Source organism: Vigna radiata, chromosome 2 (assembly GCF_000741045.1).
Source record: "Vigna radiata var. radiata cultivar VC1973A chromosome 2, Vradiata_ver6, whole genome shotgun sequence".
Lineage (NCBI taxonomy): Eukaryota > Viridiplantae > Streptophyta > Magnoliopsida > Fabales > Fabaceae > Vigna > Vigna radiata.
In genome coordinates this window covers 8,391,313-8,416,638 of record NC_028352.1, presented here as the reverse complement: position 1 = coordinate 8,416,638, position 25,326 = coordinate 8,391,313, and the positions used below count along the sequence as shown (strand labels likewise).

At 30.3% G+C, this 25,326-nt stretch overlaps 2 protein-coding genes across 3 annotated transcripts in view; one reads left to right on the top strand and one right to left on the bottom strand.

Annotated features, from left to right (window-relative positions):
• The window catches only part of LOC106779860 (cellulose synthase-like protein H1), a 20,976-nt gene extending 3,646 nt beyond the window's left edge, over nt 1-17,330 (bottom strand). The window contains exons 1-9 of the mRNA XM_022778551.1: nt 17,074-17,330; nt 16,222-16,549; nt 13,518-13,640; nt 12,553-12,669; nt 12,124-12,336; nt 11,912-12,020; nt 11,622-11,809; nt 11,044-11,397; nt 10,452-10,841 (exon numbers count right to left, since the gene is read on the bottom strand). Of these exons, the coding sequence (XP_022634272.1) occupies nt 10,452-10,841; nt 11,044-11,397; nt 11,622-11,809; nt 11,912-12,020; nt 12,124-12,336; nt 12,553-12,669; nt 13,518-13,640; nt 16,222-16,549; nt 17,074-17,330 (2,079 nt within the window). The remainder of the gene's footprint in view (nt 1-10,451; nt 10,842-11,043; nt 11,398-11,621; nt 11,810-11,911; nt 12,021-12,123; nt 12,337-12,552; nt 12,670-13,517; nt 13,641-16,221; nt 16,550-17,073) is intronic.
• Nucleotides 17,331-18,282: 952 nt separating this feature from the next.
• LOC106754472 (protein usf) lies at nt 18,283-22,643 on the top strand. Of its 2 annotated transcripts, none has more exons than XM_022778550.1 (5): nt 18,283-18,585; nt 19,297-19,382; nt 19,503-19,632; nt 20,772-20,963; nt 22,255-22,643. In XM_022778550.1, exons 1-5 carry the CDS (start codon nt 18,448-18,450, stop codon nt 22,462-22,464), a joined length of 756 nt encoding a protein of 251 aa, XP_022634271.1. In that variant the 5' UTR covers nt 18,283-18,447; the 3' UTR covers nt 22,465-22,643. The 2 variants fall into 2 exon arrangements, with proteins under 2 accessions (XP_022634271.1, XP_014491978.1); XM_014636492.2 differs by having other exon boundaries at nt 18,290-18,585; nt 19,240-19,382.
• Nucleotides 22,644-25,326: the final 2,683 nt, after the last annotated feature.

Here is a 25,326-nt window from a genome sequence, read left to right as displayed (position 1 = left end):
ATACAGTGTTCACTGTGATAATAGGTGGTTCAAGCACAGGGTCTGCTGTTGTCACAAACATATCCACTGCTGGAACCTCCTGCACACTGCTCACAAAATTCACTAATATCACATGCATGCATAACCAACGACAAAAATTGCAGTCTATACCTTAAAAACATTTTGAGAAAACCATATATTTTGGTTGTCCTTACTACTACTTTAGACTATTAATGTAAATATGATGAGTTAAAGTAGTAGTGAATTATATATATAATACGTTTAGAGTGTAAGAAATCTTACACTGTGAGTTACTTAAGAATATTATATAACAAAAGTTAACAAACATACTGTAATAGTAACAACTAAATGTCATACAATTGTGAAAGTATAAATTGCTTTTATTCACCTATATATAACATCTTATACCAATAGCTGTCATATATATATATATATATATATAGATATATAAATGCTAACTGATTGTTAGAACAGAAATATGTTTTATCAGTAATAGCAAAAGTTGGTCGTGGAAAGACATAGCAACAGTTGATGATATAATTTAAAGGTTTTTCTTTATAAAAGAAAGTAATAAAACAGTTGATGGTAATTAAATTAGAAAGGCATTGAAGAAACAGATAGGTAGCTAGCTAGGTATTGTAAGTAAATGGAACGAATAATATAAAGGATACCTTTGTAAGAGACGTTCTGGGTAGGTTTTGATTACTGCTGGACTCCACTGAGTGGAGAGAGTCAAAAACCAAGAGATGGTGAACCATGATTCACAGACAAAAGCAAGAAACCAAGGGAATGAGTAGTTGCTGACAGAGATAACGCGGTAACCAAGCTGCAACAAGAGAAGGACTAAGAGCAAGCTGTCCGTTACCCTTTTATAAGTGTGCTTGTGCCAGTGTTTCTCATAGAGGGGGAAAGAGTTTTGGTTGGCCATTGATATGAGCCAAGGTGTTAAGAGCTCTGAGTGTGTGTGAATACGCTCACAATGAAGGAAGGTGTATTTATAAAGAAATGAATGTCGTAAAAAAATTGTAATTGGTCATGTGCTAAACAGACAAGAATTGACGGTTAACGCTTAACATTTACCGGCAGGCCCTAGATGCTTCTTTGTTGTTATTATCAGCCAGCTCAATCATTGGATGGTTTATTGTTAACTTATATTGTACCTCGTTTTCCAGTAACTTTTCATTGGCTATATGGGTTTTAGCACATATATATACTATATATAAGAAAAAACTGCAAAAGCGAACACAACTAAAGTAAAGGTAAAAAATATATCCACAATAAGTAAAAATGAATATTCATATTAATAAAATAAATTATATATCCTTTTCTCTTTTTTGAGGAAAAAACCAAATACTAAAAATCTTTGAAGAAAACTAATATTTTTTATTGTAATTTTCTCTCAAATATAATTCAAGAGAAAGGAGGAGAATGAGATGCTTGACTAATGAAACATGATCTTCTTATATAAGAGGCAACCAAAGCTTCTATAGAAGTTACTACCAATGTGTAAGACTTCTTTCCTTTACAGTCTCTTACTTCGAAAATTTTGATTAAATTAATCAAATCTTCGTATCATACTTTGTTATTTATGTTGTTTATTTTTCAAGTGCTTTCCATTCTGATTTGTCATGAATTTACCAACCACTTTTACTGTTTATACAATATTTGATCTTATACACATCATAACATTCATAACACTATCCACAACCGATGCACACAATACTCGCAACATTTTTATCATCTCTATTTTACTGCTAGGACTCATACTTAGGATAACATACAATTGATAGGAAATATAACATACAATTGATAGGAAATGAGATAGAAATTCGCTTGCAATTTTGCATGTTGAAGCATCGTAATATTTTTAACAAGTATTTCTGAGAAAGCCAAATCTTTCTATTTTTACTGTCTTGGTAAATCTACATTCTTAAAATCTTGTTTATCAGTTTCAAGTCCTTCAATTTCTAGATTCTAGATTTGTTGGAGCCTACCTCAAATAGGTCATCCACATATAACAACAAAATGATAAAATGATTCTTACCAAACCTATTGCAATAAGTACAATGGTATGAACTTTGTCTTTTGAAACAAATACTAACGAAGGAATCAAATTCTCTTATACGAACACTTACATGTTTGCTTTAAAGTGTACAATTATCTGTTTTCCTTGTAAACCAAGTTTTCTTATTTTTTTTTTTTTTGGTTAGAGCATCATTGCATCTCTACTAACAATAACCTTGTGGGTAGTGGGACCCCACATGTGATACTCCTTCACATTGTTAGCAACGTCTAAGTACTTAACTTTTTCTCAGTTTCAAGCTTTATTTGTGTTTTGGATTACTTAAATATTGGTAACACATATGACTTCCTTTTGATGAGGTACACCTATAATCTTTTAGAGTAATCATTATCTGGCACAAAATACTTTGCCCTTCCTAAGGATAATCCCAATGATTCCCTCATATCAAAATGAACCAAGTCTAATATGTGTTTGTTTTTTGTGGTGTTTCTAGCAAACTTCAATCTATGTTGCTTGCTTATCACGCTCATAAAAAGATAAATCAACCTCCTTGAGCTTAGGTAGGAGATTATGTGATGCAAGAATTTGCAAACCTTGCTCTGACATATGTCTATGTCAACAATGCCACATCATTGTTTATTCTTGACTTGTCGATGCAATTGTTGCATTTGTTTCTTGCAACGTATCTCCCATAATCACATATAAATTTGTCATGATCTTTTCTCCTTTCATCACTACTAGATCCCTCTCATCGCCTTTAAGATTGCACCTTTAATGTGAATTTTACACTCAAGGTAAATCTAATTGTGCAATGACAATATATTTTTCTTTAGTCCTTCACATGTCATACTCCTTGAACAATGTGAATAATATCGTCATACATTTTTATTTTAACAATATCAAATCCAACAACCTCTAAGGCATGATCGTTCCCCATGAACACAAATCTACCTGAGACAAGTTTACAAGTGTAAAACTAATCTCGATTTGAATTCATGTGCCAAGCTGCACCTGAATCCACTATCAACCTATCATGTAAGCGTCTTCCACCATTAGCACTAATTACTACTTCGCTCACTAGAATATTTATATCCTTTGAGGTACTTGTAACACAACTTTATGTGGTTGATGCTTCATTGTTCTTTCCTTTACTCTTCCAATGCCAACAATCTTTCTTGTCATGTTCCCTCTTGCCATAATGGAAACATTTGAGACACTTTTTACTTTAAAATGTGGATCATGAGTTTGATTCTCACTAAATCCACATTTTGTTGATCTACCTCTCATCATCACCAAAGTCTCTGCTTGCTTCGAACTTTCAACCATGTCTACTTTGTTTTTCTGCATGGATTCTTCTTTAAGAATAATTTCGAAAACATCGTCAAAGTGTAAGTTTCCATCAGTATTGTTAATTAAACTGCAATTATCATTGCTAAGTACAAATTTGCAATAACGTTTTCATTAATTTTTTTCCCACCTTTGATTGATTTCCAAAGGCTTTTCCTCAATTGTTAGTAGACAACAAATATCCTTTCTCATAATTACCTTCAACCTCATTTTTTATAATGAGAAATTATTCCCATTGAACCTCTCTCTCAAACCAAAAACAAGCTTTAACATCATTCTCCAGCATCAAGATAGAAAAAATGTACAAACACATACAACTAAAGTAAATATGCGAAAGATATCGATAATAGACAAAAAAAAAAATTATACTAATAGAAAAAATTACATAACCTTCTCTCTTGTTCCAAAAAAAAAAAATACTAAAAATCTTTAAAAGAAATTAATATTGTCAAAATTTTCTCCCAAATATAATACGATCGAGAAAATGGGAGAATGAGATGCTTAACTAAATAAACATGGTCTTAAGGTCAACCAAGATTTCCATAGAACATACGTCTGAAACAGTAGAACAACATAGAAAGATACATGTCAGAGGAAAAAGTTGTGTTGTGATCCATGACATTACGTAAATTATTAGGGCACTATTCTGTAACACAAGATACTCGTCCATGTGTTTGTTACATACTAAAAGACACACCGTAAACTCGAGAGGACCACTAAGATAGAGGAGAAGGCAAAGATCAAAGTTTCATGTGAAGGTGATCGCTGATGATCAGTGTTTCTCTGCATTACGGTCCCATCTCAGTCTTCCAAAGCATTTTCAACCACACGGCTCACAAATTGCAGCTAGATTTGTTTGATCAAGATGTAGATATAATATTCGTAAATACCTGTAATTCGAGATACAAGTTTTCATGGATGGAACGTTTAATTCTCAATCAAGGCAAAAGTTGCCCTAAATATATTTGTGCCAAAAGTTGATGTTACTTTTTTGTCTATACTATATATACAAAGAATTGATATTTTTTACAGACAAGAAGAAAAACAACTTTTGAGAATCAATATATTAATATTATAATGAGGATGTTTTAACACTCAGTCAAAACCTAATCTATTGATGTTTGAAACTAAAAAAGGTAACAAAAGTTAATTAAAATATTAATCTTTTAAGTTGTGATTTTTTTAACTTTAGTGTAAAAAGATTACCCCTCTTTCGCTACAATGCTTAAATAGTTTTAACAATATTATGTTTGATCACGGATTACATATAAGAGAATTTCACCTGTAAGAATTTATTAAGACTTTGACATTATTATTTTTTAAATAGATTTTATCACACTACGTAATTGATAATTTTATTAATATTTTAATTTTGTACAAACTCAAAAAATTAATTTAATTATATAACTAATGAGTTTTTCTTCTTGAGAATCATCATCTTAGATAAGATTTTTTTGAGCCTTAAATTTAAAACACACATTACACCAAAACTATGATTTTTGTTTTTTGTAAAATGTAAGTTATAAATTTAAGACCGAGACTCTTATATTAAAAATATTTTTATACGGTTCTTATTTTTTTTTTTTTTTTGATATCCATACTTCTCTTTATAACAAATACTTTAAAAGGCATTCAATGATATGACTTGCTATTTCATTACTTTAGGGAGAAACTGGATTTGCTTTTTTCTGAATTCGTGTTAAATGATACTCAAATCGTTTCGTTTTAAAGTTAAGACTAATACTTTTATGTTTCTAATAAAGTAACAATCAAATATTTTATAATGTTTTTAAATAAACTACACTCAGTACGATTATCCTTTCCTATTAAAATAGCCTTCTCATCTTGAAGTTGAGACATCCTGAAGCTTGTCAATAATAGTCGTCTTCTTGCTATATGGTTAATACTAAAGGTATAAAATCTCCTTTATGGGTACGATTTTATCACATTTAGAAGCTTTCTAGAACTATTAATTAAAATTAATTTCATTGTTTTATCTAGAATTCACTCAAATGGGGTTAACTAAACTTATGTTGAAATCTTTGTTAAAATATAGGTTTTGAGACTCATCAGACGTAGGCTTCGTGAATGTCTATATTTTGGTACTACTGAAGTCGTTTAATATGTTGAAGATGTTGAAGTGGTCTAGATTGCACCAAGTTGTAGTCTATTGAGCTATGATTGATAACTACAGGACCTTTGAACGTAAAGATTTGATTTAAATGATTGAGTTGAGTTATTTTATTTAGGAAAGAAACATGAACTAAACATAAAAAAGTGATTATTCTCAAATTGAGATATGAGATATTGTTTGATTTATTTTCTTAGACTTAATTATCCGGATAATTCTTGTTTTGACGGGGAGCGTGTTTACTTAATCTTCGCTTTTAAAACAGTTTAAATTATATTCTAATTTTTAAAAAATTGTTTTAATTAGGTTTTCAAAAAAAATTATTAATCACATTAACGAGATGATACATATAATCTATGTATTTATTAATTTTTAAATTAAAGAAAAATGTAAAAATTTATGTTGTTACATGTCATATCATTGATGTGAGATGTGGTATCATCGATGTCACTTGTTAGGATACTGTCTTCGTAATGTTGTATTATTGTAGTGTCATTGTGTTGATTTTAATTTAATCTTTATATATATATTTATTTAATTCAATTTAGTTTAAAATTTTTCCAAAATAAAACAATACTATTTATTTTTAAATTGAGATGAAATTTATTATTTGTATAAATGTAATATTTATATTTTTATTCAAAATAATTTTTTAACATATTATATTTTAATTCATGTTTTGTTAATCCATATTTTTTATAGGACTAAAACTAATTAAATATAAATATTTAAAAAAAAAGGTTTTTTAAAACTAATATATTATGGAAATGTGTTGCTATATCAATTTAGGGTAGGAATTAAAATTGCAACAAAATATTCAACAACAAAACTGCTAAGTTATAATAAGGAGGAAAACTAAAAGATACAAAAATGAGAACAAGTATTAAAGACATGGATAATTTTCAAATAAAAATTCAAATTTAAGAGGATGGAAGAAGAATAAGAGAGAACGTATTAATTTAGATTTAATCTTAATAGCATGACAAAGATAATACAATAGATCCACAAATTGTGACTATGAGAACATGTTGGAAGGATTCAAGAAATTACTTGAATTCTTTGTAAAATATCTCTTTGACTTTGATTGAAATTTCCCCTTTTAATAGAACAAAATAATTTAGACAATAATGAAAGAAACAAACGTTTTAATAATGAAAATGCAATAAAATATTTGTATTGTGTATAACTTAGAAATAAACAAAATTGTTTCCATAAAAATGTAATAAAATTCAGATTGTGTATAGATTAATAAAACTTTGGTAATATTCGTTATATATTTTTACTTTTTTAATGAAAGAAACTGTGGATTACATGTACATTCATAAAAGAAGTATTAATTTTTTTTATCTGTGTGAGGTCTTTATTTAATATGTATCGTTCCATCACGTGTGTCAATATATATTGATATGTTGATTTAAGGTGGGTTCTCTGTTCCATGGTCTGTCTCACTTTCCAAAATGTCAAGGGAATATAAATGCATGTCATATCATTGTTTAATGTATAGTTCAATCTTGTGGTTCAATTATATTGATTTAATCCACATCGTTTGGGTGATCTTTTCAATTATCTGTCTCCCCACTGCAAATGACTCATGGAATGACTAATGGTTTGTTGGCAAGGATGGATTAGTGGAATTATTTGGTTCGTTTTTAGGCATTTGCAAAAAAAAATAAGAATGATGGTTTGAAAATTGGATTCTTAAATTCATCTTCGCTGATAAAAGATTTGTAAGTATTTGTCTTCAATTATCCATTTTGTTCTTTTTTATAATAATAATAATAATAATTATAATAATAATAATAATAATAATAATAATTAATTTTTATTTTTCTTTCTTTGTATAATAATTACAATTATATATAATATTAATAATTATAATTTTATACTACTTTTACTACTAGTCATCTTCAATTTCTATTAATTAAACAAAATTTTTTATTTGTCACATTAATCAAAACTTATACTAATTTTCATAAACTTTACTTCCAAATCTACTTTCATTTATCTCTAAATCCACTCAAACAAACAACACTTAATTCACCCTCAAATCCCCTCAAATTCATCCACTCACTCTCCTCCAATTTCTCTCCCCCAAGTGAACACCGTAAGGACCTACATAATGGAGTAATAAGAGTAGATACAAGTGTTAAGATAATAAACAAGCATTTTACTTAAGAACAACTTGTAACATATAAAACTTTCTAAAAGCTCGTTTCATTACCTTAAACTTGTCATCTCTCTATAACCTTTGTTCCCTACTCCTTCTTTATCTTCTTTCTAGTTTTCCTTCTCATTGAGTTGTTGGATTGACGATCAGGAAGTGCGCAGATGTCCACGGTGTAGAGGGCTACACAACTGACCGATTGCATTTTTTATTTTAGCTGGTAAGTAGTTTCTTCCACTTCTCTGCACGTTCTTAAATCTGTACGATGTAGTCTTTCCGATTGCATGTGCATTTTATGGTTCCTCTCCAACCCTCTGTTCGATTCTAGCTCTAAGAGCTGCTCTTGATCGTCAATCGGTGTTTTGTAGGGTTTTCCGAGTTTTCTTTCAGGTGCAAGCTCGTCGGTCGGGGTTGCGTGAGTTGTATGGAGCTGAGTCAGAGGTAAGAGGAGCTAGGGTTCTGTGCGAATTTGTAGAATAACGTATGTATGAATTGTGTTTTGCATTATGGTGCTGTTTGAGTTGAATTTTAGTAATTTTGTATAATAAATCATGTACTTCTTGAATTATCAAAGTATGAATATGTGAATTGCTAATTGTGGCTTGAATTGGACAGGATGCATTATTGAAATTGAGATTTTGTTGATGATGTAACATCTGTCATACCAGTTGCTAGGTAGGGAGTTAAGTGAATTATAGTGTTTTAGGTAATTTTTAGAGGAAGTGAGGTGGTGATTTTGAGTAATTGAGGTCTCAAGTGTATTTGGGCTATTGGGGCAATGTTAGCAAGTCTATTGTGACTTATTAAAAGTGTCAAAGTGATTAAAATCATGTTCCAAGTGGTAGAATTGAAATTGGGTCTTTAGGTTGATGAATTTAGTGTTTTAGGTTAAAATTTGATTCATGATCACTTTAGATTTGTAGTAGGAAGGGTTAGAGTTAGTTACATAAGTCTAACAAAGTATAAAACATGAATTAGAGGTGTTAGAAGTTAGGAAAAGTAGTTAGAAATGGTAAGGAGTGTGTGAGTTGCATAGTTTTGCAGATTATGAAGTTTTTGCACAGCGAGTCCTCCCAGAGGGGTGCTCTTTGTTTGGTCATTCGCATAGCGACTTGGTGCGCTGTGCAAGTGACTGGGTAGTGTTGTTCCCTGTTTGATAATTCATATAGCGAATCTGAGTCGCTTTGCAACTGGTGCTGGTATGAGAAAATGCTAAATTAATTCAAATAATGAATGAGGATGCTTTGCGGGTGTTTGGGGAGTTTAAGCCACTATTTGGGGCTCTCACATAGTGATTTGAGGTGCTATGCGAGGGATTAAGGTCTAATACTGTGTAACAAAATTTTCAGTTTCGTTGAACGCACAGGCTTGGTGCACTGAGCGAATGTGCTTTAGCTGAGCGCACAAACTTGGTGCACTGAGCAAATGTGAGTGAGTAATACCCACTGTTTCTGTTATTCGCACAACGAGTCTGATGCGCTAAGAGACTTGTCCAGAACCTGTTTTTATTCTTTTTATCCCTGTTTTATGATAACCTTGAGTTATGACTTGATTATTAAAATGATGTAGAAATATTTATGATATTGAATGATCATGTATTATGGTATATAGTTGTTTATGTCTTAAGTTAAATTTTAAAGTGAAAGTATGATTAATGAACTGAATTCCATGACTCAGGGTGAAAATCTTGGAAGTGCTTAAGGATGATTAGGTGGTTGTGTTGTATAAATGTATGGAGCTTTGAAATGGTATAAATCTATTCTGATACTCTAAGGATCATTCATGCTCAAATAGAGAAGGATGATATATTTTTTAAGTAATATTTTTTACGATCTTATTTTTTTTATGATGTAAAAAAAAATAAAACTTAATAAATCATTTAAAAAATCAATTAAAAATTTTTATGATTTGAATGACTGAATAAATCATTAAAATTTCATAAATATTAAATTAAAAATTTCAAAAACCATGTGTAAGCCTTTATAATCGATTCGAAAGCCTTTAAAATTTAATAAATATTGAATTAAAATTTTCAAAAGCTATGTCAAAGATTTTTGTATAAAGATTCAAAAACTAATAATATCAAGTCAATTAAATTTTTTTATAACTTGAAAGACTTATTAAATCATTAAAATTTAATGAATATTGAAATGAAAATTTCGAAAGTCATGATACATTTAAAAAATGCTCAGATTTCATTATTATTATTATTATTATTATTATTATTATTATTATTATTATTATTATTATTATTATTGTGACAATGTATATAAAACCAATTCAAATCAATAATAAAAATGATAAATTATATAAATAAAGCTTAACAAAATTATTGGATGCCGAAATCCGAATTTCTCAAAACAATTATGAGATGTTCTTGAAATTTGAAGTTCACCCTATTAAATCTCGAAATCCGATTTTTCTTTATATATGTTTTTGTGTATATTTACCATGTATTTTTTTTTTAAATACTTCAGGTCATGTATTGTATATGTTTTGTTTGTTTTAGGATACTGAAATACTTCCTAAAATAAAAGAGTACAATACAACAACTGCTATTCCATTTTGATAAATATAAGATTATATTAATTAACAATCATGAGTTTTAGTCTCCAGGCCCATTAATCATCCATGGTTCTTTTACATAAGTGTATAAAACACCATGTTAAGATAATTGATTTGCATATCAAGGACAAGGGAATTCTATACTTCCCTTTCTCAAATAATCCTCTAAAAAATGGCCAAAGGCAAATTATCAAATAAATACTACAAAAAATCTCACCCACTCCATTTCCATCATGTGTTGTTGTTGGCATTAGTGGTTGCAATCCCAATACCTTGATAAACATCATCGTCAATTGCAGCAACAACATGGTAGTGCCTGGCAAGAAAATTAGGGACTCATCAAAGGTGAACCTACCAGCATCCTTATCATCTCTAACATCATCTGAAAGAGGTACATCTTTCTTTGTTACGTCAAATACTGTGTCAGATATTCTTAACAACTTCAGTAGGATGCAGACAAATGCACAAAAACCAGCATTCATGCGTGTTATTCTCGACATCCTTTGATTGTTCCACCATGCTCTGTATGACAGTCCTGCTGATAAATATTCTGATATAGTATATATCTTGTAAATTATGAAAAATGCAATGGAAATACATATTCCTTGGTCCTGCATTAAGCAAAATACAAAATCAACATTTATTAAATATTAAAAAAAATACAAACAATATTGGAAACTAATAGACTAAAAATCTGGTTGACCTGTACACCTCATATTCCATATTGGCATCTCTATGAGTAAATTTTTGTTCTACACTACAAAGTCACATAATCTTTAAAAGTTGTATTAACATTATTTTGAGAAAGCTCACCATGGGTAAGAAATTGGAATTGGTGATGATGCAATATGAAAGAAGAGATGCATAGCATAGTTCAAAGAGTGGCTTTAAGCCCCAGTAGTTGATAATCCACATATATGCTAAGCATTGCCTCAAAGTAAGTTTATGGAAAATGGTGCCAAAAATAGGACAGTGCTTGCTAAAGAAGATCTCAAGCAATCCTATGGCCCATCTCTTTTGTTGGGCCATTGCTATTGGGCCACCTCCTGGAGCAAAGCCCGTGAAGGCAATTGGGTTTGGTGTACACAATTCCGATCTCCAACCCTTTTCATGTATGGTCAGTCCAAGGAGTTTATCTTCTGTTATTGATCCATATATCCAACCCACCTAAAATTTGCATAAAATAAAGCATATTGATTTTCAGGACAAATTGTTAAATACAAATAATGTCCTATATCAGATAAAATAATAGATAAAAATGAGTTTATATAACATAAAATACTTTGGTAAGAGATCTTTTAGAAAAATACCAAAAACAAACACGTGAGAATTTGACTTAAATATGTTGAAAAAACTAATTTTAAAAAAGCCCTCTAAGAAAGTTGATTTACCTGTTTGCCCCAGCCAGTGCCTTGTTCATATCCACAACTTGCAACTTGTGCAGCAATGTCAATTGCTATAGAAATATTAGTATGATTGGGAAAATATGTCTTTCCCTCCAAAGCATGAGCAGATGTTTTCATAATCTCCTTTGAATCTCCAAACTTTTGTTCTAATTCATTCTCTGATAAACTGTTTCCTGAAAAATTAGCAGGAAGGTTCAAACATATAAATTAAATTAAGTTAACTGACCATATATTAAAACTATTTATTCAAAAAATTAAAATAAAATAAAAAATACCCTTTTCCATGCTATCTGGATAAAGGCCATAAATAACTTTTCTTCTATGGAAGCAGTTTGTTCCACTGTAGAAAGGTCCTTGTAACCCAGCTATTCCAGCAGTCAAGTACTGCATGTTTTGATTTTTTTCAGAAGCAATTAATTGACTTTCAAAGCTAATAAGTTAGTGCTAAAAAGGTTTAATATAAAGATTAGTATTTAATTAGAATCACCTTAATAAGAATTGCCATCTGATTTCCGAAAGGATCGTCCTTCAATGTAGCATAGAACTGTTGAGGAAATTGAGCAAATGCAACTTCTTTTTCTCCTTTGGAATCAAGCAAAATGCACAAGGCATGCAGAACAACCTTTGGATTGTTTACAATCATGTCACAGTCCACGTTCAAGATAAATGGAGCATTCGTCATCAACCCAGAGACTCTTGTCTGAAATATAATGGGGAACTTCAATTACAAAAAGCAAAATAATCTTTTATAAAGATTTACAAGAGAGATTATATATTTTATATATTATAAATTCGTCTTATTTTTAATTAAATATATCTATATATTTTCTTTTTTATATTATATTATTAATTAATTATCCTTATTTAAGTTAATAAGATTTTTAATTTTGATATCGTTGAGAAAAAAGGTTCTCACCAACACATTCATTGCACCAGCTTTGAAATGATGTGACTGTTTTGGCTTTTTCTCTCTAGATATGTATATCAAATGCGGCAATCCATCTGCAAGACATTCCTTGTTCTCGCATATAACCTTACAAATTCAGAATATTGTGTGTAATGTTTTGTTAAAATGTATTTTCTTATTCCTATAAAGATGGTTTGATAAAAACCATATAACAGAAATAGTAAACAACTGTTTTCTGTACATTTCATGTATGAATTTCAAAAACAAAATTAAAACAGTAAGCAATTTCTTAAATAAACGGCCATAGATTCTCATAGTTGAATAAGGTTTAATAGTTTCGGAGGTCCTATATTTGAAGGTTTGTTTCAATTGGATCCTCCAATTTTGAAAGTAATCAATTAGGTCCCAAATTTTGTCAATTTGAATCAATAAAATTCTTTCCGTTAAATGCAGTTAATGCCGTGAAGTTTTTGAACATGTGGCACGCTGACGCTTACAGGTGGCACCGTTTCAAGTGCATAGATGGATTATAAAAGGGTGAAATCCCTTTTAATTTAGGGATTTCACCTTCAAATACACCCTTTTAATTTAGGGATTTCACCCTTTTATAATCCATCTATGCACTTGAAATGATGCTACCTGGAAGCGTCAGCGTGCCACATGTTCAAAAACTTCACGGTGTTAACTGCATTTAACAGAAAGACTTTTAGTGATTCAAATTGACAAAATTAGGGACCTAATTAATCACTTCAAAAATTGGAAGACCCAATTGAAACAAACCTCCAAATATAGGGACCTCGAACCTATTAAACCTTGAATCAAATACCTCTACTATATATTTTTCTTTTTCCTTTTATAATATAAACAAGGAATATATCTCTACTATATATTTTTGTTTCTTTTGATATATCATAAACAAAAAACAGAAATAAAACTTAAAACATAATGGAATACTATATATTGAAGTTACATACCTGAATTATAGTTGGATGGTTTGTCCTCTCAGTGTTTGAGAAAATGTCAAATTCTCCATGACATGGATTTGACTTTTGGAGCTCGACTAATTCTATTTTATGGTTAAGATTATCATACATATCCTGCAAACATATATATACAACGAAACAAAAGCCATTTTGAAGATTATCCTGTGGAGTAAAATCTAGAGGCTAAGCACACATGAGTTCATGATTTGAGTTTGGGAATTCAGTAATTAGTATCTAGTTAGAAAAATTTACATTAATGAAGATGAAGGTGGAATTATCCTAAGAATAACCTTATTTAATCACACTATATTAAATTTGATTATTTAGTTTAATTTTTTTTATTAAATTTTCAGTGAAAATGCATGGTAAACTTTAGAAAATATTAATATCGACAGTTAATATTTGTTTATATCTTAAATAAGTATGTCGATTTATAAGAATTATTTTAAATATTATGAAGATTTGTAAACTTTTCTATTCAGTATTTTTTTTTTAATTTAACAGTTGTTTCATAAAAAAAATAATATATAGAGTTATTGAGTGAAGTCATACTCATATATAGTAAATAATTGATGGACTCAAAAAAAAAAATCAAATTAATGTCAAAATTGTCATTTAAAATAATATTTTATTTTTTTATAAAAATTATTTTAAAAGACATAGCTACTATAGTTTTAAATGATTGATAATGAAATTATTTTACACCATCTATTAAACTATATATTTAGATATATTCATTATTTTGTCCTGTAAATTTTTTAATCTTTTAATAAAGAAGAAAAAAAGAGACAAATTTCATACTATTATATGAATGAGACTTCAATATGTTTCTGTTTATGTACCTTTATAGGTTTATATGTATAATCTAGTTCTATTGATGCAAAGTTAATTTCTTATTAATGTAATATTGCTTACGAAAATGTTAAATTGATGAATTATCTTTCATACAAACATTAAAATCTATTTTTGTATGTTAAATTTTCAGGATAAAAATTTAAATTAAAAGTCCAAAAATCATATTTTATTCCAATTATTATAAAAAAGAAAACCTTAAATACTATTAGAATTTTCACAGATATTAACCTGTAAATATTTTTCGTGTAAAACTTGAAACATAAGATTTTTATATATAAAAACGAAAGTAAAATATGTGAACTAGCACGACCAAGTCATTCACGTTTCGTCGAAAACCTTGGTTCAACACTTGCTAGTTTTTCTTTTTACTTCCGCTGGTTGTGAAGGTTGAGTTGTGGTTGAACTTTTCATTCACACACTTTGAGAGTTTTGACTCATCATAAACCATTCCTCCACCTATTAGTGTTTAATGTTTTCTCTAAAATTACTCAACTCACATTTTTTTCTCTCTTTTTCTCACATTACTTTGATTTTCTCTTCTATTTTCTTATTCTTCTATTATCATGGATATATTCATTTTTTAAAAGAGTTTATCTTATTAGATTTTGAATATCTTGAAAAATTCATCTTATTGTATTAGAAAAGTTGCTCAAGAATAAATTCTTAAAGACAAAAAATTTATACTAAAAATCAAATTTTATTCATGTTTTTGTCAGTATTAACATTAAATTTAAGGAGTTCAATAAATTATGTCATAAAATATAACGAATTTTTCACGATACTAAAAGGGTACAATGATACTAAGTGGATATTTGATTCACATAAGACAAAATTCATTAGTTGTTATGTATTGACATTTGGGGGTGGTGTAATTATAAGATCAACAATGAAATATTTGTTTGTTGCTCTTGAAATGACTGGTAATGAGGTTGAGTGGTTGAAAAACTTCTTAGCAAATATTTTACTAGGAATGAAACCAACCACATCCATGTCAATACATTGTGATTGTCAATCAAGAATAACTATAACTAAAAATAAGAATTATAATAGAAAAAACAAACATATACAATTGAGACATAATTTAGTGAAACAACTACTAAATAATGAAACTATTTCCATTAATTATGTGAATTCGTGACAAAATCTAGCATATTCTCTCACAAAACTCCTAGGAAGAAACATAGTTTTAGAAACATCGAGGAAAATGAGACTTAAGTCACTTATAAACAAACAAGTGATGACATAATCTAACATTTGTAATTAGAGATCTAATTAATAAGGTTCATATGGGTAAAATAAAGTATTTTGTTAGTTTTGATAACACTAAATTGATTTTAAATTAATTATGTCTATTTTTATGATGTGCGTGAAAGTGTGAGCGACCACATTATTGAGAAGTTAAACTTTGTAATTAAAATTCTATGTGGTATAAGAATTTTAATTTAAAGAAAGTTTCAACATATCTCTTTAAGGGTGGTGTATGCTTTACCACACCTAATGAAATCACATGTATGAGAGAAGAATTGATTATATGATACCTTAGCATGATTTTTAAAACACTTATGAATATTAGACACATACATGACCTAAAAAGCACACACACGCAATATAGTGATAACAACAAGAATTCTATTATATTTTAAGGGATTTGTACACTACACTCAAGATAAATTCTTAAAGACAATAAATCTACACACTTCATTAATCAAGTTCTGTTTGTGTTTTTCTTAGTATTTAAAAGAAAACTTACTTTCATCTGTAACCATTCTTGTTTGAATCCTGGTGTGTTCAGGAATAAAATTTTGTTTATGTTTTTCTTAGAATTTACAAGAGAACTTACTTTCATATGTAACCATTCTTGTTTGAATTCTGTTGTGTTGTTGACTGTTGAGACTTGTGGTTTGGCAGAAAAGTATCTGAAGGGAGCTCTAACTTGCACATCATACTTCTTACAGAATGGTACCCAAAACTTTGCAAATTTGGAGGCTTCTTGAAGAGCGTAGAAGGTTAGGGGTGAACAACCATCGTCAGAGACATAACAAGCAAGCTTGTGAGGTGGATAATCAAGTGCTAACAGAGACAACACAGTGTTCACTGTGATAATAGGTGGTTCAAGCACAGGGTCTGCTGTTGTCACAAACATATCCACTGCTGGAACCTCCTCCACACTGCTCACAAAATTCATATGCATAATCCAATTACAATGAATGCAGTAGTATATACACTAAAAGTTCCTTAATTTTTTATGTACAATTAGTCAAAAAAAATAACATCTTCCAGCACATCTAGTATTTTCACACTTAGGGATAACTCTTACTTGCACCGTGTTTACCATAATGAGATATAAAGACTTTTGACATAAAAAATTCATAAATTTAAGATTTTTTGGCTTCAAAACCTTACAAGAAGAAGTTTGGATCTTTCTTCATCTTTTACTAATGGGATATTTCCAACTGATCTTCAATTCTTAGTACTTCTCTCCCTGATCATAGTCCTAAGATGTAATTCTATCACTTTAGTAAGAAAACAAATAGTCCATACTCTTTATCAACGAGGGTAATCTAACATATGATCCTCAGTGTATGAATATTTGAGTGACCATAATAGCAACAGTTGATGATAATGAAATTGGCAAGGCAAAGTGAGCTGAAAGCGCTTGCTATATATATATATGAATGAGTAAAGGGTTTACCTTTGCAAGAGACGATCTGGGTAGGTTTTGATTACTGTTGGACTCCACTGAGTGGTGAGAGTGAAAAACCAAGAGATGGTGAACCATGACTCACATAAAAGGGCAACAAACCAAGGGAAAGAGTAGTTTTTGACAGAGATAACTCGGTAACCTAGCAGCAATAAGAGGAGGATCAAAAGCAAGCTCTCTGTTACCCTTTTGTAATTGTGCTTGTACCAGTTCTTTTCATAGAGGGGGAGAAAGTTTTGGTTCGCCATTGATTTTAACCAAACTGATAAGAAAAAAGTCTGTTCTTATAAGCCTTATCTATAACAAATAACAAATAAATTAAGAAAAATCTATCTTTAACAATTTTTCTATACTCCTATAATTTACTAATTGATCATTTATCAAATAACTAAGACACAATAAATTATGACACATCACACTAACTTATAGTGACTTTTATTCTCCAGTTTTTTGTTTTTATTTTATGGCATTATGGTAAATTCTTTGAGGGTTTTATTGTTAATTTATTTGCATTGATTTTCCAGTTACCTAAAGGCACTTTCGTAGTTTTAATTAGCCTCTCCTACGCATGAAAGAGAAGAAACAAGTGAAATTTTTTGACCAAGAGATTACATAAATTATTAGTACACGACTCTAACACAAGATGGATGGTCCATCATGTGTTGTTAATTATAAGAATACTTGTCCTGAAAAACACAGACAAACGAGATTACAAAGGCTAAAGATCTAAATTTCACATGAAGGTTATCTGCTAACTCAAAATCATTGGTTTAAGACAACCTTCAATCGTAGGTTGTTATGGAGAAGTGAAATATAACCTGTTATGATTATGTTTTATTGAAATATACTGAACTAGGGTTTATCTTCTCAATTGATTATCATTTATTTCATTCAAATATAAGTGGATTCGTATTCTTGGAGAAAAAAGTGCAACATTTGTGATGAAGTCTAAATAAAGTATACATTATCCTTCAACTGAATGGAAAAATCTAGTTAAAGATATGTTTTTGAGTTATGATATATACACCCATCACTCATTTTAATTAGCATTATAATAACACTTACACAAAATTTAACACTGTTATAATTGAAAATACTATAGTATCTCCTATTAGATAGAAATTCGATTATATAAAGATGTTGGACAAAAATTGGTCTATGAAAAAAACTAAAATGCAAAACAAACAATTAAATTTTTGTAAAAACTAAAATCGTTTTAACAAAAAAAGTACGATGAACAGGGATGAATTCAAGCGAGAAAGCTAAGGTGTGAGAGAATCTTCACCATTTGTTACAGTATCACTCTCCATTATTAATTTAGAGAGATTTGTTCTTCATAGTTTCATACAGAAGCCAAGCGAGGGAATGTTGCGTGTAGCTCCCAAATTCTTCACCGCCGCTCCGCTTCGGACCGTTTCACTCTTTGCATGTCGCTTCTCACTCCGCTCTATCGCTGACTCAGCTCCTTTCAACAAAATCCGCATTCAAAGAGATGATGACACTGTGAGTCACCACAACCCCTTTTCAAATCCATTTCTTCTATATCAAGTTTTTGGGTCATGGGGTTGCTTTTTTTGCCGCATTTTGTTCATAATTTTAATTTTCCACTTTCTTTCATCTGCAAAATAGAATCTTTCTGACTTTTTTTTGGGGGGGTGGGGATTGAGCAATGGGTTTTTGAGTTAAACTCGGATGGTATTGCTGAGCCAGCACACTGAAAAAGTTAAAGCTTGGAAATTCTTTTGCCTAAATGTGTTGGGTAACTATACTCTGGAAGCTGTTAATTGGAGTCGGAACTTAAGAGTGATTATTTCATGCTCTGCAAATATTGATTCTGGACTACGGATGGAAATTTGTGTGCATTTCAGCCGAAATGTGGTTTTCACTTTGCAGCATAAAGTTGTATCAAGGTTTTAAATTGCGATTGTGGTCGTGGTTTTTTCGTCGCTGCAGGAAATTGTGGAAAATATACATAGCTGAAATCGTGGTTGCGGACCATTTTTGAAAGCTTGGTTGTGATTTAGACAAGATTAATAAGATATCATTTTCAGTGATGTTGTTGAACTGAAGTTTTTTTTATGCCGATTTCTATGTGCTACCTGTAGTGGAACCTTATTGCTAACTTTTTGCTATTTAATTTCTGTTTTTAATGATTAGGCATTTGATGCATATGTTGTTGGCAAAAACAACGCTCCTGGAATTGTTGTGCTTCAGGAATGGTGGGGTGTGGATTTCGAAATTAAAAACCATGCTGTGATGATTTCTCAACTCGGTCAGGGATTCAAAGCTCTTATTCCAGAGTAAGATAACTGTTGCCACCTAAAATTTCTTTATCTTCTGTCTCAGTGTATTGTGTATTGTGTAGTAGCATATGCTGTATTCAGATTTTTTTGAGGGTTTTCTTTCCCTATTTTTCCCAGTCTATACAGAGGAAAGGTTGGTCTGGATGTTGCAGAAGCACAACATTTGATGAATGGTCTTGATTGGCAAGGCGCTGTGAAAGATATTCATGCTTCAGTTAACTGGCTTAAGGCAAATGGTTCAGCCAAGGTTTCTACCTATTCTTGTGTTGTCAAGATAAATATTTATTTATTTAAAGCACCCTCTTAACTACGCCACCAAATTCTTAATGTGTTGACCTGTGTCAGAACAATGATTCTGTTTTTATTTTTATCACCATTCTGTGATTGCAGAGGGTTTTAATGTTTTATCAACCCATTAAGACATAAATCAGCCTTTGCTTCATATTCGGTGTGTTCACTTGAGGGTTTGGGACTCTGCATTAGGCATGATTGAATAAGCAAATACAATTCATTATACTTTATCAGTTACTTTGGTGTAAGAGTTGTGTTGTACAAGTTTATTCATCAAACCCCTCTTATACAATAAAATAATTGGACAACTTAATCAAGACTTAAGGGAGGGTTTGGACTTAATTGCATTTTGATGCATGAATTAATGGAAAAACTTACCTATGAAATCATTTTTTTTACCATTACAAGTCATTGTTTACAAACACACCATATTCATTTTTCAAAAGATAGTCGTTCAGCATGAAAAGTAGAAATACCAAGACCTGGTGGTTTTAAAATTCATCAAGCCTTGTGCTATTAAGTCATATATTATCTGGCCCATTTATGATGTATATACTGCTTCTAATATTTTTTGCTCCAAAGTTTTAATATTTTGTTCTTATTATGGTGCAAGTATTTTATAATTCTAATCTAGTGAGTCAAAATAGGCTCAGCCAAATAATTATGGTAGTTTCAATTCATCTTCCTTTTATTTTGTATTTGGAAAAGTTTTGCATCATGATCACGATACCTAGGTGGGAATTGTTTTACTGGCATTTTTATAACATTTCACAGTACATAATTTTGATGTGCTTTTATGTCTTATACTGTCATGAAATGGTAAGTTTGTCCACAGAATTCTTATTAATGTAATTTGAAAATAAAAGAGCTCATTAGCTTGGGTATTTTTTGTAGGTAGGGAGCATGGGAATTAATTCTTTTCGGAAACAGATAATTTAGTTCCTCTGTCTCATAAATCAGCATGCCAAAACTGATACATTTTACTGAATCCAGATACTTTTTTTAATACTTTCTATATTGAGAAATACGATTTTTCTTAAATTTGAGGTAATTCACTGGTTGAACAACGTGTGTATTTATCTTTAATTACAACAGGCTGGTGTTACTGGATTTTGTATGGGGGGTGCACTTGCTATTGCAAGCTCAGTCTTGGTTCCAAATGTTGATGCTGCTGTAGCTTTCTATGGAGTTCCTTCTTCTGAGCTTGCAGACCCTGCCCAAGCCAAGGCTCCTGTTCAGGCTCATTTTGGAGAGCTGGATAATTTTGTTGGTTTTTCAGATGTTACGGTATGAGAACATACTTGCAACACATTACTGATCTTTGTTAAGGTGCCTTGTTTGCCAAGTAAATAATTGCTGTTTTTCGTTTTTTAAGGGAGGTGCCTAATTTCTTAGTGTATGTTTGGATTTCAATTAGGAAATTAAGTTGAGTTGAACTCAACTTGAGTTAAAACAAAGTAACTCATTGTAAGTCAACTGGAGTATGAGGTGAATTTTGTTTCTAACCAGATCTGAAAAAAAAAAAAGTGTCAAACATTTTCATACATTGTTCAATGAAAATCGAAAGTGTTCCAACTGAAATTAAACACACCTTAAAACATACATTTAGTTCTTTCTTGTGAGATTAGCATGCAAAGGGAGGGACACTTGATCTTACAGAGATGTTGTACTTGCTAGAAAACTAAATGATGGAGGGTTGTAAATTAGAATTTAAAATCATTATATACTTTCTGGTCAAGAGGATAAATAGGAAGAAAAGACATCTACACTACAGCCCAGTAATTGATTGGCTTATACTGTAGAAAAAAATATTTTAAAGTTGCTTTTTTTCTTTTTGGGTAATGTAAGTGCACTAAAATTCAATTTTCTATTACAGAAGCAATGGTTGCTTCTGAGGTAGAGCATATAAAATCACATTAAGCTTTAAATGATTCCAAAAAGGATTGTTAAACATGGTGCACTTATCAAGAAATTGAAGTATATCTTGGTGAAACTTGGTAGTATAGAGACTATTGATCTCACACTAACGTGTGCTGGTGGTAGAAATTGAAGTAGAGAAGGGATAAATCTCACACTAATTCTTACCTTTTTATTCTTTTCAGTTTTTGTTCCTCTCTGTTTCTTCATCTTTTTATTATTCAGCACCCTTTAAGTAATGTTGAGAAACACTTGAAGCAAAACTCCAATGCCTACTGGCCATGAATTTCCTCACCTTGTGAACATAGAATTTTACTTCTTAAAAGAAACACAACCTTTCTATATCATTCCTGTACTGCCAATGCACATAATCTGTTAAATGCTATAAATTTAATTCACCTGCTTTGATAAAAGCTAATGACCAATCCCTTAACTGTTAGGTTTTATACTTTTGAAATTGTACCTTCTCCCTTTCACTTTCACCACAAAGTCAATCTTATATCTCCTCATCATTAGACATTCTGACTAGAAAAAGTTTGTTTGGAAATGTTTTTGAACACTTATTAATGTTATGAGCTTCCAAATTCTTCACTAGTAATATCATGTTTGAACATTGTTTAGCTGATAAAAAAAAGTTTTTGAACACTGTTTAATGTCTCAGGCAGCCAAGGCCTTGCAGGAGAAGCTGAAGGCAGCTGGAGTTGCTCATGAGGTACACTTATATCCTAACAATGGACATGCATTCATGAACAGGTCTCCTGAAGGAATCAAGAGGAGGAAGAGCATGGGAATGCCAGACGAAGATGAAGCTGCAGTTCAGCTCGCATGGTCTCGCTTCCAGTCATGGATGACACATTACTTAACTGGCTAAATGCTTTATTAGTACTGCCTTAATGCTATGCTATACTTCTAATTCCATCTTTGGTAGAAGTAGTTTACTAGAATTTTCTTCAGGGTGGATTGCATACACGCACCCCCTTGAGAAATTTGACTTGGGAATATAACAAGTAAATATGCTCTTTGTTTATTCATCGGTGTCATTTTTCTCTATTTTATGCTCTAGTTTTTCAAAGCTTTTACGTATTCGTGATTCCATTCACACTTTTCTCTATTTCTATACAAGTTTGTTGTTAGAAATTTGAGCTGTACTATTTTTTATAAATCCTTCTGTAACATCAACTTGACGTCGACACTTTCATATTGTACGAAACCTCCTTCACTTATCATATGAAACAACACACGGACACAACACAACACGATTTATATAATGAACATGAAAAACTGATAGAGAGAGTCAACATGATATTAATCTAAATTGATTAATAAGATTTATGTAATTTATATTTGTATTTACACATGCAAGATACACGAGGTTCATGGTCTATTTGGGTCCACCTTTGATTAATTTGTGTCTGGTTTGAGTTTGACTTGATGTACTTGTGACAGAACCAAATATTTGGTATCTAAGACAACTTACGAAACCAAAATTGCCAAGAAGTTTGATTATCTGCATATGTTAATTGCAGTTAGAAAAAAGGAAACTTTTTGGTGATTACTTTAGCTTTTGATGGTGGGTGAGTGTGAACACAATGGTAGTGTTGTAATGCTAAGGAAGAAGAAAAGGGTCACGTGAGGAAAGACTAATATAAAATGCAGCTTAAACAGCTACAATCCGACCAAACTCTTTATACATAATAATGACAAATCTATCATTTTTAATTTAATTTAATTAATTCAAATCGTAAGCAATAAACTATTTTTTTTTTTTTTTAGTTTCTTCCGTTGACACAACTAACAAAATTTATGCACTTTCCATCTTCTACAATGTCTGCAGTTTCATTGAGACGCAAATAGAAGCCAAAAACACATGGTTTTACGCGTCTAAGAACCTCTGAAGAAATTAGAATGACTAAGGAAACAAAACTAAGCAAAAGGTGGTTCCAGTTAGGTTGAGAAATTATTATGAAGATGATCACTTTCTTTCCGTGATGTTAGAATCCAAGAAGTAAAACCGACCTATACCTTCTGATTAAATAAAATATATAGATACACAAATTTGGCAAAATTTGCACTCTTTTTCTGATTAAAATAACCCAAAAAAAAGTCATAAAAAGTTGCGTTGATCATTAATGATTTGAGTTGGAGAAATGAAGATTTTGCATAACTTCTCTCTTTTTTTTTTATTAGACAAAATAGTTCGTGCATCAAACGTGTAATAACTTTTTTTAATTACAATTATAATCTCCAAAACTATATTATATGTAAATCCCTTTACATTAACAGTATTTAGAAACCAAACTACCATCGTCATTACCTGCTTGCTATACTATATATGTAAGTGCTTTATATTAAAGCAATTCTACTTCACGAACTTTTTCTCACAAGTAGAACTTTTATGATTCGAAATTTATGTTTGCTTTTCATAAAAAAGAAGTTAAATGACTCTTATTATATTCTTGTAAATGAAAATAATTTACTTTTACTATGCTATTATTTCATTACTAAAAGAAAAGACAAAAATACAAAAAAAAAGTGCTTAAATTACTTTTACTACAAATATTTAACTATGCATAATATTTTTCAAATACGTTCGTGTTAGGCATCACTGCCATAACATGATGAATTTATTAAAAATTAAAAAAGAAACATAAAAACATGAGAATCATATCAAATTCATGATAGAAACACATAAAAACACTTATTAAAAATTAAGTACATATATAGAAAGAAAAAAAGTAAACTAATGCAACACCAAAGATTTCCACAAAATGTCTTTAAAATTCCTTAGTATTTTTTAGAAATTTATGTTTTGGTAGGTTTAGTTTAATTTTCTTTGACCAATCTCGATCAGGTTTCCTTGTAGTCTAGCTTATCATTCTCCTCATAATTAGAATCTTCACTCTAATTAAGCATACTGTCTATTTAAAAAATGTTTTCAATTCTTTTACAAAATTGGCTTCCTTAAACGTCAAAAAATTAGGAACTGCCTCATAACTATAATAAGGTGAATCTAAGTGTTATAAACTCGGTAAACAAAGGGAATGATATCTTCCAAAGAAGGCATATCTAAGAAATTTGAATCTACTAGCACACTACCACTAGGTTAAACATCTATATTCTAACAATAAAAGATTCATCCATGACAGGATCCACCACAAGAGCTATAACGAACTCTAGCATAGACTCTATAACAGGCTCCATAGGCAAATCGAACTTAGAAAGCTCTTATTCCCATCCAAGGCACCAACCACCTTAGGACGATAATGTTGTATTTTTGCACTAATTGTTTTCTCTCCACCAGAAATATTGTCATCTTGTTGTAACAATCTACAATTAGATAGATAATGACCTATCATTTTACAATTTGAACAAAACAAGGACAATTTCTCACACTCCATATCTACAATAAATGCAAATCCTGGTCTTTGCAATAAATTTGATTAGGAAAATCAAATAAAAATTTAATTATTTATTATCTTTCCACTAAAAGTTGTATTATCTATCTTAATTATATAGCTTTACAATCTTTCTAATTATGTATTATCTATCTTAATTATATTTAAATGACATTTGTAGCCTATACACAAAGAGTAGTATACTATGTTCACCTTTCAATTTTTTATCATGTTAGTGTAACTTTTTTATAATATTACTAATATGGGTAACTTTTTGAAAATTTTATGTATATAAGTTATAGTGATATAGCACAACTTTATTATAAAAAAGTTGTGCA

Coding starts and splice junctions, on each gene's coding strand:
- LOC106754472 (XM_014636492.2), top strand. CDS start 18,448: ATGTTGCGTGTAGCTCCCAAATTCTTCACCGCCGCTCCGCTTCGGACC. Junction 19,383..19,502: donor TTCAAAGCTCTTATTCCAGA/GTAAGATAACTG, acceptor TATTTTTCCCAG/TCTATACAGAGGAAAGGTTG. Junction 19,633..20,771: donor AGGCAAATGGTTCAGCCAAG/GTTTCTACCTAT, acceptor TAATTACAACAG/GCTGGTGTTACTGGATTTTG.